Source organism: Echeneis naucrates, chromosome 17 (genome assembly GCF_900963305.1).
Source record: "Echeneis naucrates chromosome 17, fEcheNa1.1, whole genome shotgun sequence".
Classification (NCBI taxonomy): Eukaryota; Metazoa; Chordata; class Actinopteri; order Carangiformes; family Echeneidae; genus Echeneis; species Echeneis naucrates.
The window spans coordinates 9,280,281-9,296,819 of NC_042527.1; the positions used below are offsets into that span (position 1 = coordinate 9,280,281).

The following is a 16,539-nucleotide window of genomic DNA, read 5'->3' on the forward strand; positions in this document are numbered from 1 at the left end:
GTTGAGTTCCAGTTTAGATTGGCCAAGTCATCCTTGACGGTGTTGGAAAATAGCTGTAATCTAATAAATTAAACATTGATGCACTGACAAATAATTACTGTCACTAGATCTTGTGTGTTGCTAGGAAACTACTTGCCTTTGCTACTTCCAAATTACTCCATTGCTGGGCAGAAAAGTGACATCTAATTGCTATTTTTATTGTTTAGCTGTGCCTGTCAATTTCGTTTATAGATGGCTATTCACTAAACAGCAGTTTGATGTCAAATATACTTGTCCTCACATCGTTACTATAGTCTAAGGGGTCATATTTGCTCTCTCTAAGGGCTCGCCAGCGGTCATGAAACTCCTCGTTCATGCTGAAGACCATCTCACTGAGGACCTTTCCTCTGGATCCACCTAGTTCAATCTTCTCTAGCTTCAGAAAGTCCAGCGCTGTTGCAAAAAGCTCCTATAGATGAGAGCAGTAGAAAACAGGGATGGTCAAGGGTGATTAGATGGGGCTTTGTTAAAAGTAATTTGTAGCAGTCTACTTGATTGAGCTATGGGATGGAAATAACATTTCTTGTGATTAATACCAAAATATAATGTCTTCTCAAGGCTAGAAAACATTAAATTTGGCTTTGAAACCAACACCACAGAGCTATGCTTGTGAGCCTGTGCACCTCGATCATGAGCAGCCTCTCCATGATGCGGTCTGTATGCTCGAACACAAGCGTAGCTGGAAAGTCCCACAGCTTGACACGCTCACTGTGTTTGTAGTACGTGGGGATCTGCTGGCGGTAAGTGTAGAACATCTGCTTGAAACTGCGCAAAACTGAGATGGTGGTCTGAACTCGCTCCACGCCTTCCTCAAGCTCCATTTTAAACAGTTCCTCTGGGATTAGGTACGCAAAGGCCTGGAGACAAATATAAACATTTGGAAGTGCAATTTAAGTAATTAATTTGTCTTACTTGTTTCACATAAATATAGAATAGCATCAATGTACCTTTTCAATGATCAGGTTACAGAATTCCTGCATGAGAACGACCATGCGCTGTGGGGTGCAGTAGTACTTGGAATGGCTCCAAATGAGACAGAGAGTGTGGAAGAGAGCAGGCAGCAGAGTGTCCACATGAGGGAAACTCTTCTCCTCTAAGCAAGTGATCAGTCTTCTCAGAGGACGCAGATACAGATCAATATCCTCAGCTTCAAGCAAAGCTATAATTATCACATAGAAATATAATAATATTATCATGACCCTAATAGGGGGGTAAGATAACGAGATAAAAATTATACAGTAGACCAATAAATCTACTCTTTGACAATATCTTGTGATAATATGATTGCCATGTTGCTTGCTATTGTGAACCAAGCATGATGAAACACAAAAAGCAAAACTGACAGACAATTAATTTGCACTGATAAAAGATGAGTAATGCTGATCTACCCTCATTGACACGGAGGGAGACATCCTTAAAGGAGGAGTAGTAACTGCTATTAGCTCTTCTCAGGATCTCCATGATGTGGTCCACTTTGGGGCTCTGAATCTGAAAACAAGCATCATAATAACATATATACTGCAAATGTCCTGGGCTGATATGAGGAGATAAAGTCCTCATTACTGCAATGAGTATGCCAAGCAACAGTGTCTGCTGATGTTAAACAATTCAGCAGTCTCATGTGTCCTAAAAATTTTTTAGTAATAACAATACCTAATGACATATAAACAAAACATGTCTCGCAATATCCACTACCAGACATAAAAACAACTTTTTTGTAGGAACTGCTGTTTCTGCTTTAAAGTAACAGAAAAAGTCTCATACTTGGGAGTGTATGCCCAGCAGGTTTTCTCTTTGAGTGGCCCAAAACTGAAGCTCTGCATTGGGGCCTGGATGGTCCCTGTGGAGCAGCACCATGCCAGAGTCTTTCTTCAGGATATTCCATATCTGTCCGGACCACTGAACTATCAAAGTTTCTATAGAGTATAACAAGCCACGGTCCAGTGGCCAACCACTGGGGCTGAGGGAGATAGACAGGGATACAATCAGTGTGACTAAAAATATAGACAGGCAATATGAACACCCAGAGCTATAGTTAAAATGTGATTCAAAATATTTGCTCTTGTACAAGTTTTACACAACAAACCAATTTATAGTTACAAGAGGCTGGTGTTTGTGTGCTTGCAAATTACCTTCATTAAACTGAAAATACAACACACGCAGCCTACATCACATAATATTCTCTACAATATGTAAGAGCTCGGCTATTCGCTACTTTTCACAATGCATTGTGGGATACTTTCAGTGCACTACATTTTGTCCCAAAAGATTTCGGACACCACTAGAAACCGACGAGCTCCCCATATAGTGCACTAATAAGGGATTAGGGAGCGGTTTCGTACACAGCCCGAGCTGTCACATGACAACATGAAACTAAGATGGCGGATATAACCTTTGACCTTGACTTGAACGACACTTCAAAATACGAATAAACACTACCAAATCAATGGCAAAAATACTAAATTTAATATATATAAAACAACAGCACTTCCATGTATTAATTTAATTACACGGAGGGTGGACCGTTGTCACTTCCGGGTAAACAGGCGTTTAGAGGAATGAAGTTTGGCACAGAGGAAATGTTATTTTTGTAAACCGCTGGACAGTTGTTTTACCCAGGTGGGTGAAAGAGCCTTTAATGACTGAAAGCGGTGAGTATCCTCAAACGGCTTCTAAAGGTTTTTTAAATCTTTTTTTTTAACCAGACACAAACATTTAGCATGGCTTTCTATATTTACGAAATAACAGCGGGCATTCATGGCGACACGCGTCGGAAATGATGCGTAAAAACTACGAATATAGCTGAGCAATAATTAGCACCGTAACACCTTTGTACAAAACATTACATTCTGCTACTAGCTAGCTAGCTAGCGTAGCCAAACACAGGGCTGGTCATTAATACATGCTGACCAGAGGGCGATGTCCTGAGGCCGAGCCCTCTCCACACACAGCGGCAGAGGCAGCAGGGTCCGTCCCTCTGCGCGGCCTCTCAGAGTCACCACCCGGCTCCTCAGCTTCTCCAGGTGCCTGTGGATGTCATCAGACACCACCCGAGGCCAGTCCTCGTGGTTCAGACCATTGGATAGCACGCACACTAACACCTGTGCACAATTCACCAGTTTGGGATCAACAAGTCAAGCGAGCAGATAGATTGACAAATAGTTTATTAACCGATTGATCGATCAATCGGTTTTCAAGGTAATAATGGAGACACACCATATACTGTGTTAAGCTTTAGTTGGGTGCTTGTACACTCATTGATACACACACACTAGCCCACCTCTGAGATGACAACAGGAAGGTGCTCCATGGGATATCCAGACACCTCTCCTAATCGGAGTTGGCGTCTGAATTCTTGCTGGGTGACTCTCTTTACTCCCTTCTTTAGCACGCACAACAGCTTGGTCTTCCAGGGTGGGTGCAGCTTCGCAGTTGAAAAAACAGTAGGAATGCTTTCAATAGCATTGAAAGCACCAGAAATAAGTAGGGACTTATTTCAAAGTATGTGCATGTTAGCTATAGATGGGAAGTCCAGGGGATTTTGTGAAAGATATATAGCATGTGCCTGAATGTCAGCTTACTGTCTTGCTTAGGAGTTAAACTCACTTTTCAGTATGTCATTTGCTGTATGTTTTTCTTCTCCAGTGTTTTTCTTCAATGAAATTTGCCCCAACCACTCTTAAGTTCAGTGATATCGATATAGTGTACAGAATTTCTAAAATTCTTTCCATACAAGAAGCAATAGATGAACAACACTATTAAAAATTCATTCAAGGCTATAATCATAGTTGAATTTGCTTGAAAAATTGACTGAACATGATGGGGAGCTGAAAAAGAAAGTGATACACTCTTGTGATGCCTGAACTGTCTAGACACTTCATGTCTGTGTATGTGTATCACTGGTTATATTTGTATTTCTTACCTGGGCATCCCCTGCATGCAGTGTCCCTCCAGGTCCAGTGAGGAGCAGCAGCCTGCTGGTCCAGATGTGGTCCAAGAAATCCAAGAGAATCTTCTGGTTCTCCTCTGCTCCGATGAAGCGGTTCCACTTATCTGTTTTCACTCGCAACACACAGAAGGCCTGCTCCCGAAGGAAGTCCACCCTCTCATCAGACACCACCCCAGTTTTGAGAGAGGGCTCCTGTGGTATTCGCACTCCTCCGGTGCCTCCGCTGCTCAAACCACCACTGTTACTGCTGCTGCTGGTGGATTCAGCCATGAAGATTCAGCTGGTGTGAAGATGACAGAAAGAAAGGCCGCTAGTACTTTACTCAGTGTGTGGGAGATGTGAAAACAGAAAAGAAAATCATGCCAGGGTGTGACAAAAGGTATCAACTCACCACTTTCCTTGTCAAGATCAGAAGTCACAAAATTTACCCAAATAAATTACTGACAAACTCTTTCTGTCTTTCCAACTTTGTCTTTTCTCCAGGGCTATCATCTCAGGGCTACACACAGCTGAATGGACAGTTTCACTTATCACTGGGACAATGAAGTGTTCTCACGTCATTATTCTGCACCGTACACGCTATCTTTTTAGTGTGTGCAGCCTGCAACCCTATCCTGTAACCTGAGCCTTCAGAGGAGACTTTGCTGCAGTGACCCTCCAGGACAGGTAAGGATATTACAGTTTTAACTTGCAAAAGGTTTTTAGGAGCATGAAATCAGACAAAGATGTGCTGTTATGTATAGTGCTTACAAATAATTAGTAGAATAGTTAGTAGAACAGCTAAGTTCTGATATATATATTTTTTAATTTCAATGCCGAGAAGAGAAAACTCCTTTCAAGTGAAATTCACCCAGATAGATTAGCCTTCTCTGATTACTCCATCCTGTGTGTATCATCACCACTCGGGGGCAGTATGGTACAATGTTTTTGACATCCTGAAACTGTAATCCAAAGTGACCCTAGCCATGACATCCTATTATACATGATATGCCATTTATGTAAAAACATGGAAAAATGGGGCATTTCTATAACTGTGTTACTTAAAATACCACAGCAATGATTACCCTTTTAAAGAGCCTGCACTTTCTGACTTTAACCTTAATACACTGATGTAATTGTATCCCAATTTAAATTTGGCTGACTGGGGAGGACAGAGCCCCTCTATGATGACTGACATTTGCGTGTAATGCAAACTTAATGGCCATACATTGGCTCTGCACACAGGACAGAGCTGCACAGGGCCTGCAAGCACAAAAAAGAAGCATCCCCTCACTAGATGGCTTGTAAAAAGTAACCATGTTATTTAACACCTATAAGATGCCCTTATCTCTGTTGTTCCTATACAGTCTACAAATGCAGTTTTCTCCATTACAATACATGTTCATACAGCAACTACACTTTACTATCTCTAATTACCTCCATTTGACTTAATGTTCACTTTTGAATGTACATTCAGTTGATCAAGAGGAATTCATTTAAAAAAAATAATGAATGTAAATAACCTTTGGAGGTTTGTGTTGGTTTTCAACACAAGTGCTCAGCATTAATCTACAGTGGATATTTTCATTGTTCACAACACTGGCAATAACAGTTGATAATCCATGGCAGTTCTCCAAGGGAATTTGTCCTTTCTGAAATCTGTAATTCCATGCGTTGTTCTGTTTGCATAAGCAAATGTTTGACTCCCAGCTTTATTCATTGCCCTCTAAATGATGTGTAGGTGCAGTTTTAGTTGGTATTTACGTTCTTATATGTGTTTATTTCTATGCCAACAAAGTGTTTGATTGAATGTGTGCGGGTTATATGCTTATGTACTGTCTGGAGCCCGGGGCTAGTGGAGGGTGTCCCTTGGGTGTCTCCACACACACTGTATCTAAGCCCATTTGAGCCTGCTGACAGCAGGAGCATGACTGCCCATCTCTCTGACCTCATGCCCAATGTCAGCTCTGCTTTACAGGGATGGAGGCCAGAAACAGAGATCTTAGGACAACAGGGTGACGAGTGGAGCTGGAAAGGATGCCAATGGAGAGGCAAAAGGGGAAAAAGAGAGGGCGTATGCTGGGGTGGAGAATGAGGAAGGGATAGTGAGCTTATAGAATACAAATGAGACAGAGAATAGAGTGATGAAGGAGCAGAAGAGCAACAGCAGAATAGAGACTTGGCTGGCTACTGCTGATAAATATTCAAGTGCAGTCATTGCTGAGTAATGTAAACATAAGGCGTAAGAAGGCAAATGATGAAAATATCCTCAGGCAATATTTAAACCCCCAGCTCTTGGCTGTAGCTGAAATATCACCTGTAAGTGGACTTAATACTCTAATGTAGCAAAGCACAAGCTAAATAATTTTTCAAAAATCTCTCAGCATTTCTTTTCACCTCCTGTGTTTCTGTTTCTCTTCGTCAGTCTCTCCATTTGCTGTTGCTATGACTACGTGTTGCTTGACAATCAGGCTGCTACTCTTGAGTCCAGAGCTTCAGCTTGGCGAGCTCTGCCTCTCCCCTCAACCACTCCTATTTCTTTCTTCATCTCCCTTTTCCCTGTCTTCAGCCAGGGCAAGGAGATTATATGTACATGAGCTTGAGGTCTCGGTATCCTTAAACCATATGTACACACAAGAAGGAACTCAGAAACTGGGTGTCTTGAAAAAGTCTTCACTTTGGTACAGCTCATCCTTTTTTTTTTGTCTTTCAGTCTCTTGATTGATTTGATGTATTTCTGAAGCCAAAAAAACTTTTTACGAGAAAAATCACTCGTAAAAGGGAGAAATTGAGACAGTGACAAAGATGGAAAATGTATACACAATATCACAGACACACACAAAGATATAATCACAGCTTCCCTCCTGTTGCTGGATGACTTCCACTGAAATCCAAACATGGCTGGTGATTGCCATGTATGTACTATCTGTGTCCAGATGGTGCTGACCAGCCATCGCTCCCAGGGTAGAAGGCGTAAATGGAGCGATTACAGTAATGGCTGACACACACATCTGTCACATACCTCTGCATGGCTGCCAGTTCTTTTGGACACACATACAAAAGCACTATTAGCTGATCTATCTGATGAGTTGGTTGGAGCAATCAAAGCCCATTTCTAATGTATGGTTATCTAAAGTTAATTCACTGTACAATTCTTTAGTTTGCTATTACATTTTGTGAAGTATATTTCTTAAAACGCAAGTACCCTCTTGTCATCACAGGTAACTTACAAAATAGAACAGGTTTAGATGAACTGTGACCCCAATTACTGGGCTACAAGGTCATCAAGGTTACCTAGCTTAATTCTTCTGAGCTCCTCAATCAAACTGTAGTACTACTCCTTTGTTGTCCTCTTTATCCCTACAACCTTCTGTAACCTTTTATTCCACCATCACACCAGTCTGTCCCACTTCAAAATCGTTCCCTCTCCTGCTCTTCCATCTTTTCTGTTTCTATGTCTCTGGTGTTTTTTTTTTAATAACTGAAATGAGTCAAGAAAGGGGGCCAGTTCAGACAAACCACCAGGGGCAGGCAGTCTCCTTGTAGTTAGGAGAAAAGGCAGCATGTCACCAGTAAGCTCTTCCTTATCAGACCTCTCCCTTTTTCTGCAAAGGTCTTTCTCCTCTGTCTGGACTCAGTGATATTTGAGAGGCAGGTCTATACACACAGGAAGGGGTTAGAGAGCATGGCCAGTCTCCCAGGATGTGTGCGTTTGTGTATTCAAGTCCTGAGCTTGCTCTCTTCTGAGTATATCAAGTGTATGTGAGTGCTCACGTGCATGTTGGGTTTGTGCCTTCTAGGTGAGGGGATCCCAGCAATTTGTGTTGAAAACGCTGAATCCAAGCTGACCACTTCCAGGCTGTTGTTCACTAAGTAACACTTTGTGTAAGAGAACACCCTTATTTCACTGTTAAAGTACTGCAGTGTCCCCTCCAAAAAATGCAGATACAGTATTTTCTGTTTAAAAAAAAAAGAAAAAAAAAAGGCCAGCATTGTTCTGTGCTGTGGTCGATGCAGGTAGTTTCCTCTTACAGCAAGTTCACCTGGGCGTGCTCTCAGGAGGCTCATTAAGTTTTGCTGAGACGAAGAGATGCACTGGAATTTAAAGTTAGGCACACAGCCCTCCCTGAATGAGCAGAATGGGGTGGGGAGCATTGGTTTTGCAGTTGTGCTTAAATACTGTAGAGGGTGCTGTTTCTCTATCAGGCACCACAGAAACTCTCCAAGGTCTAATTTTAAATTTCTCCTATGGCTCATCTGTTTGTGTGTATATATCCATATAAACTCTGGGGAGATGTCTATCATGTGGTCCTTGTCAATAGCTGAATTGAATTTGGCATAAATCCACTGCAAACATAGCATAAACATATTGCTGTAGGTATTCACACAGATAGTTGTGCACTACTAGCAATAGAAGCATATTTGCAGAGATTCAGACTGAGACTCACACACTGAATGTTCCCTTGGTCTTTGATATAGAGAGAAACTATTGTTTCTATTGATTTATCATCATGCACTCACCTCAGAGATATTAAGACCATGAAACAATAAAGGGCGAGTGAAATACACCTGGGTAACCTCTGTGCAAATATAAATTATACATAGCTTGTTGTCTCCAGTGGTGGACTGCACTGTGAGAGTGTTCAGGGTTGGATAGATGATTGGGGGGAAAAAAGAGAAGGAAAATGCACCTTTTCATTTTTCACTTTGTTTAGCTTTTATGAGAAGTGACAAAAATAAAGCTCTAAGCCGGAGCTGTGTCACTTCAAATACATTTCCCTTTCTTTTGAATATCCTCCACCATGTTATTAGATGAAGAGTAATACCATGCTGTACCCTATATCTTTGTCATGCTCAGTGATTTAGCCAAATGAGGTGAAAGCAGTCAAGCTTTTCCTTGGATCTATTAAAATATGTGCAAGAACAAATCAAAGAATTATACCGACATGGTAACTGTGCCACCAGCCTCGGCCTGATTGGCTTCCAGTGCTTGGCTATTATATGTAAAGACGTGTTAATGAAGCTAGACAGAGGGGAAATGATAGACTGAGGTTTCACACTGATGAAGAAGATCGTAGGGCACAGAGACTGATTGTCTGTCATTTAGGGTGCCTTTCATTCGCAATTATTTCAGTGGCCAGCAATTAGTTTAATGTTGCATATAGGTTAACTGTAGTACAGTCTGGTGTCCTTGTTAGCTGAGACACACTTGTTCATCTGTTGGTTTTGTACGGAAAGTGGACAAATTTGCAGTGATAAGCTTTGGGATTCTCTGAGTGATTGTAAGATGAGTGCAGAGTTCAGGCCACAGGCAAGGTTGGTTGGACACACACACGCACACACTTAGCCACAGGACAAATGTTGCTCAGGGAAACTTCAGTAGGATGGATGCATGTTTAACACTGGCCAGACTCTCCCCTCTGGGTTTCTCTTCACCCGACAACCCTGCTAATTATCCCTAATTATTACCCTGCTTTTATCCACAGTGAAACTTAAGGAGTGGATATTCTCTATTTTGGATTGCTATGAAATTTTGTCAAGATAGGTAGAATCTTTATGACCCTGGCCATCTCCAGCTTCTTGTCTGGTTGAATCAAATGCTGCTGACATTTGCGGTTTTGAGTGAAATGTGTTAACACATACTGGATGGTTTGCCATAAAATTTGGAAATGATGTAAATGTCCTTATGCATGATAAACTGTAATATATTTGGCGAATGAATATGAAACAAAGCCTCAAATTTTCATTAGGCATCATCAAGTAAAATAAAAAGTAAAACTTGTCACTACTTGTGAGTTTATGACCAAATTCCTGCAAAACTAAATACATTGTTCAGTAATAGCTCATGTTTACTAGCTATACTGAATTGAAATGGTGACCATAGTGAGTCTTATGAATTCTAAACATCAGGATGTCAGAATTGTCACTATGACAATGTTATGGTATATCATGCTTATTCTAGTAATTACCTTAAACCCTCCTGAGCCAAGTACAACATCTTAAATCTCAGAGCTAGAATGGCTGTAGACTTAACATCAGAACTTGATGGTGAGGATAGAGCCTGGTTATGAAATATGTGAAGTCTAAAACTATTAATGCGACCAGAAATATGGAAATTGAGATGATGCACTAACACACGCATGCACACAAACAAACAGATTAGTCATTGATCCAGGTTAAGCCTTGATCTCTGGTTGAGAGCATGCCATGGCTGATCGATAACTTTAATTCAGCCTCAAGAGTGTGCTTGCACGATTCTGTCTCCCACAACTCTTACTCCTCTACAGTTGTCAACCACACACAACCTCAGCCAGTCATATTCTCTCTTTTCTCAAACCCCTCACTGACAGAATTAAGCACACACACATACACAGCAACCTGATTAGGTGAGCCACAGGGGTTAGGCCTAATGACAAACAAACTCAGCGTGTGCACAAACACCTCAGCTTCTCAGATGAAATATAGATTTTCCTCCGTCCCAAAAACTGATGGGTATTAGGTGAAAGCATATGTGTGTGTGTGTGTGTGTGTGTGTGTATATGCGTATATCTGTGTGTGTGTAATCTAGTTCTTCGACTATTTTTTATGGAAAGCAGAGGCACTGGGGAAAAACATGTAAGCAATAGGATGCTGCTTTGTTACTGTTAAAGACCCTCTTTCCTGGAAAATAGTTGGTTAAGTGAGTGTGTTTTCTTCTTCTTTGTGTCCAGTTGTGTTAAAGTGTGTTTGGTATGTTAGATTAACAGGACAACAATTGTAGCCCAAGGGAAATGCACTTGTATTGTTTTTACTTGTCTTTTGTTGATGGCATGTCCGCTGAGATTGCTCAAAATGTGCTTAATGACTGTGTGTCTGTATGACCAACAGGACAGGATTAACAGGATTGATATATGTGTGTTTTGTTTGTGTGTGTGCTTCTCCCTCATATGTTGTTATGAATCAGTAAAAAACATTTATTGCCCCCAGTAGAATTGGCTTTGCACATTGGGTCCTTTAAACATTGAGTACCCGTGCACAGTCATATTGTATACAGACATGAATGAAGAAGTGTAGAAACTCAGTCTTGATTGAAGATAAGAGAAATACAGAAGGTACTTCCATAAATTTGTTACTTCTGTTGCATATGGATTTATAAAGGCGTATCACACACTGTAGCTGGTTTATCTTTAATGAAAAACAGAGGACAAAACTCTACCTGGATTCAGCACTGATTAAACTAATAAGATTAACAGATTAAAAGCAGGTCAATAAGGAGAGAAATATCATCACAGTTTGCTGTTTGCCTCAGCTCTACAAAGGATTTTAATAGCTTTTTATCTCATTGTTTTGCATTTTTTTTTTTTTTAGTTTAGTTTCAGTACAGTCAATAACTGCATTTTCTGATACACCATGCAGCTATTAATAGTAAAAATGCTCTGACAACCTTTATATACTTCCAGTGCAGATGGCAGACTAATCCAGTTGCATGTGGTATGTAGATAAAGAACACAGCAGAGCAACTGAAGAGCCAGATGAGAGCAAAGCTAAAAATGGAATGCATATTGCCAGTCAGGTAGATACAGGCATGAGTCTAAATTAGTGCTAACTTTGCTGTGGGCCTGCTGGACATGTATGGTAAATAAAGATCTCAGGCATATTTTCCATATTTGATTTATATGGCGATAATATGTCAATGGCCCTGCGATGGACTGGCAACCTGTCCATGGTGTACCCTGCCCTTGCCCAATGTGAGCTGGGATTGGCTAAAGCAATCCCTGTGACCTGGAAATGGCTAAGAGGTAGACGATGAATGAATATGTTGATGTTCCTTGTACTGTGTGGTGCCCCCAGGGGGGCTAACATCATCAGTCACTATGCACACAGGGATTCTGAGTAGTAGTTTAAGAAGACACTATTATGACTACATATGAAGATCAAGTGACCAACTGTTAAGAAGGGCTTGAAGGTCAAGTGCATTTGCTCCCCGAAGCCCTCAGTGCACTGGGCATCACAGGAGGAGCGCAGGGCTTAGCCCTGAAGGACATTGTAGAAGATGCATAGAAAGCTTCAAGGTGGCTCTGGATCCAGAGAGAAGATCCATGGGGTCAAACGAATGCCCAATGAACACAGGGTTGCCTGGTGGAGGGGGTCTGATATTGAAAGGCCTGAAATAACCTGATGATCCCAGGTTACATCACTGAAGATGTATTAAAGATCAATTGGAGCAATATGGTAAAGATGTTTTTCATATTTACTGACACCTCAAGACATTGACTGTTTATATAAAAAAAAAAAAAAAAGATGGACATGCTCTCAATGAGATCAAAACCTTGTGTCTGAAGTTTGAGTCAGGCTTCTCAACTGTTGCCATTCAGAAACAGAAGTACTTGGGCCTTCTATGTTGATTTCTTTCAAATTTGGAGCATTGCAATAAGATTGATTCCTGTATTTCTCACAGTGTAATTCATCAAAAAAATATTACTGTGACAATGGAAAAAACAATCAATGGCCTTATGATGTCTTTCTTGCTATTTCATCTAGATTTAATCTGAAATGTATCAGATCAGGTAATATTTAAACTTCCCAAATGATTTAATCATCAATACCACATCTATTTTGGAAGCAAAGAGATTAAGGTAACTTGTAACTTTAATGATAAACCATAATCGGCTTTGCTTTCATGTGTGAAATCATTTTGCAGCAGCCAATTTCAGTTTTCTTATTTTGGAATGATATTCTTTAAATTGTTCCAATCCTTTAATATTACTTGTGAAGTGTGTAATATCTTGCAACTATATGTGTAACTGTGCTTGTGTTTGAACATGCTCAGCTCACTCTAGGCTAAGCAAAGTGGCTGCCTGGCACAGACATCTTTGATTATCTTTATTTATCCCTCCCACCTACAGTTTCTCTCTCTCTCTCTCTCTCTCTCTCTCTCTCTCTCTCTCTCTCTCTCTCTCTCTCTCTCTCTCTCTCTCTCTCTCTCTCTCTCTCTCTATCTCACTCGAAGACTCACTCCCCTCCTGCTAAAAAGCTAATCTTTTTGTGCTAATGAAAGGTATTGGGTTTCCTAACAGGCTTTTAAAGGAAGGTGATGGATTGAGGGATAGATGGATAGAGGGAGGGAGATGGGACACGAGCAGAGGAAGAAGGGAGAGGGAGGTGAGGTGTCAATAAGCACATCAACCTGATCCCTTTCAGACAGCGAGGTGCGCATATGCTGCTAATGTATGCATTCTGGCACGTACACACGCAGCCGCACATGCCTTTAGTTGCCCATAAATCTCTAAGCAAAGCATAAAAGCAAGTCTTTTGGTGCCAATAAGCTGAGAGATGGATTGCACGAGATGTCTCCACCTTGACCAATGCTGTGATAAATGCCCAAGGCTGTGTATGCATGCACTTCAATGTATTACATCAGTTTGGAGCTGTAGGTATGAGCAAATTTGTGAGAAGAACCAGCGTTATTTTGTTGTAGAGAGGAATTTATGTGATGCTTGTAACACACGAGCACGTCTTCGGGTAGAAAATTTGTTCTTTAGGAAAAAAACCATAACTGCATACAAAGCAGTTAAATGTGTTAATTGGCAATGAGCTGTGTGCTGTAATTGATGAGATGTTGAGCTAGATTCAAACGTGCGAGAGTGTTCTTAATAATCCAAAGAAGTAAAATGAAATTTAAAGACTGTGTTAAATCATTCCCTTTTTGCTATGTATCTCAATTTTCCGCTTTCCTCCACTGCATCTCCCTCTGCAAATGGAACAGCCTTGGAGTGTCCTGGGGATCACAAGGCCCTGCTCTTTTCCCTATTCTAATAAAGCTGGTAATCATTTGTTTTCCAATCACATTAGCATGCCAGTAATGAGAGGGGTAAGTCAACCATTAGAATATGATCCATAATTCATTGTTGTCTCTCATTCATTACCCCATCCTCACTTTGATGAATGTTTAATAAGTAAGTGTGTGTGTGTGTGCGCGTGTGTGTGTGTGTGTGTGCGCGCGCATGTGTGCTTGTATCTGTTTGTCAACTGGGCGACAGAGTAGTGTCAGACTCCGGTGGATTGTTTGTTGTGCTGATAGAAATTTACATGATGGACTCTGTCATTTACCTTTTTTCATTTATATTATGTAACTTAGGTATGATGCAGGCAACAACTTTAATTGGAAATATATGCCAGGGTGTATTATTGTGCATCTGTTTAGGTGCGAGTGTCTCTTTCTCTGTTTCTTGTGCTCTGTCTCTCTGGTGAGTGAAGCAGACAGCTGTTATCAGTCGCTGACAGAATCCTCCCATCAACCCCCTCCTTCTGCTGTCAATCATAGCACATTGTCACCAAGTTGTTATTTAAATAGTCCTTTTCCCTGTTTACTCAAGAAATGTGTGTGTGCATCCATGTGCGATTAATGCACAGGCTCTGCCCTTCTTTCTTCTCTCCTCTCTTTGAAAAAAGAAAGACACTGTAGGTTGATTAATGCAAGAAGAATTCCCCAAACACCTTTATCAGGTTCCCTTTACCACAAAATTACTCCCCCAATAAGTAAATAGTTGCTAAAACCAACTGGAACATCATTAATGTCCGGCTCAGAGCCAGAGGAAAGTTGACTCAATGCGTGTGTGTTTGTGTGTTCGTATATGTGTCTTTTGGCAGACTCCTAATGAGATGCCTCTGTTTCCCTCCATTAGTAGTTGATAGCATGGGTCGCTGAGGTTTGTAAAATACAGTAAGCTTAATTTAGCACATTCGACACTACAGGGGCATAGGGGACTTAAGGGAGTATCAAGGGCACAGACAACTGGCGTAGCTTGGGGTGTAAATTAGCAATAATACGTAAGCCGTTGAGCACAGCCATCATGCAATTCAACAAAGCATTTACTTATTAAACTACCTTAGAGGGGCTGATGACTGTGAATATAATTATGTGTAACCATGATTTGAACCACCTGACAAATGGTACTTAATTTTTTTTTGCTACAGCTTTGAAGGGGGTAATCTGCTTTTCTTTTCTTCCTGTCTGTGCTCAGCACAGTGGTGCTGCGCTTCCCACAGATCCTTTTGCAAACAAATAGGGCCAACAATGCAGATATGTATTTTCCCTGCATATTTAGTGAACGGAGCAGAACGTGTGTTGGTGGTGCCGTTTTATTACAAACCACTGTTTAAGAATTATTCTCTTTCTTAGAGCTGAAATAGAGACCCACCTGACACAGGATGTTCTAAAAAACTGATGCAACGATGGCTTTGATGAAGCCTGTACAACTACAGCGTATTTACACAGCACAAAGTGAACATTTGTGTAAAAGGGACTTATGCTGCCATGTCTACCATGTAACCTACTTATATACTGTATATACATTTTATATTCCCTTGTTAAAAGAAGACCAACAGTTTTTATATATTCTGACCTGATCAGATGGACCCCGGCTAACGTGTAGCACCACAGAAAAGAGTGTCCTTTATCTAAGGAAGAAATTTACAGAGGGCAATATACTATTAATGTTCTGTGGGTGAGAGAAAGATACACCTAGGTGTCTTTGTTCATATGAATTGAAACACACAGACACAGACACACACACACCATCATCATTTATAGCTAACTAGTAATTGACAGATAGACCCATTTTCTCCACTGCTCTTGTAACCTTTTCTGTCTTGGGTTATGAAAGGTCGCTCCGTTAGGCCTGATTTACTGTACCACCCACACCCCCCATCTGTCTGTCTCTCCTTCTTGAACTTCTCTCCCACTTAAACTGGTCAATTCAGAAAAGCTCTTTCAATCAATCAGGTTTGAAAATGACCCTGAGTAATTTCTTTGTTAAAATCATTGGTCTGGTAAAATTTCTCTGATTTCTATATGCCTCAGGTCAAGGCACAGAGGTAATAGTGGGTGCAAAGTTCAGCACAAGATGACAATGCGCTCCACTAAGACTGCATGTATGCCATTTGTATCCACTAGGAGTATGGCTCCCGGGCAGTTTTACCATTTGGAGGGCTGGTCCACCAGAATGAAATATGTCAACAACTATTAAAGGGGATACCAAGATGTGTCCTCATGATGCTGGTGATTTATTTACTTTTTTCTGTAGCACCACCTTCAGGAAGACATTTGTAGCATCTTAACAAAGTCTCAACAACTATTTGATGTAAGAACGGTAATAAATTCGGTGAGCTCTTAATTCTTCATCTAGCTGCATGTTCAGGTCAACATTTTAAAAAGTTTATGAGAAAATACCTGCAGTTTCATTAATATCAACTTCATGGGTTTTGTGCCAACTAAAAGTATGTTTACATGCTAAGCTAAGATGGCAAACATGATAGTTTCATCATATCTAGCAGCAGCTTGTTAACATTGACATCATTTGTATGTTGGCATGCTGGTGTAATGTGATCTGTGGGTCAAGTTATCATGCAACCTCTTCATACCAGAGTCATATGAGATCCACAAGGCATGAGTTGTCCAGGTAAATGAACCTCCAGGAGCTCCAGGCTAAATTTGATTAAAAATTATTATTTGTCCTGAATGTATCCCGACTTCTAGTCTTCAATTTCCTCTTCCAAGCATTGTTTCCTGGTAATTGTCACTTCTCGTTTAT

At 40.8% G+C, this 16,539-nt stretch overlaps 1 protein-coding gene across 1 annotated transcript in view; it reads right to left on the bottom strand.

The window, feature by feature from the left end:
* The window catches only part of dnah9l (dynein, axonemal, heavy polypeptide 9 like), a 32,843-nt gene extending 28,585 nt beyond the window's left edge, over positions 1-4,258 (bottom strand). The window contains exons 1-7 of the mRNA XM_029524748.1: positions 3,962-4,258; positions 2,950-3,140; positions 1,804-1,999; positions 1,428-1,527; positions 987-1,198; positions 663-896; positions 281-448 (exon numbers count right to left, since the gene is read on the bottom strand). Coding sequence (XP_029380608.1) covers positions 281-448; positions 663-896; positions 987-1,198; positions 1,428-1,527; positions 1,804-1,999; positions 2,950-3,140; positions 3,962-4,258 — 1,398 coding nt within the window. The remainder of the gene's footprint in view (positions 1-280; positions 449-662; positions 897-986; positions 1,199-1,427; positions 1,528-1,803; positions 2,000-2,949; positions 3,141-3,961) is intronic.
* Between the last annotated feature and the right edge of the window lie 12,281 nt (positions 4,259-16,539).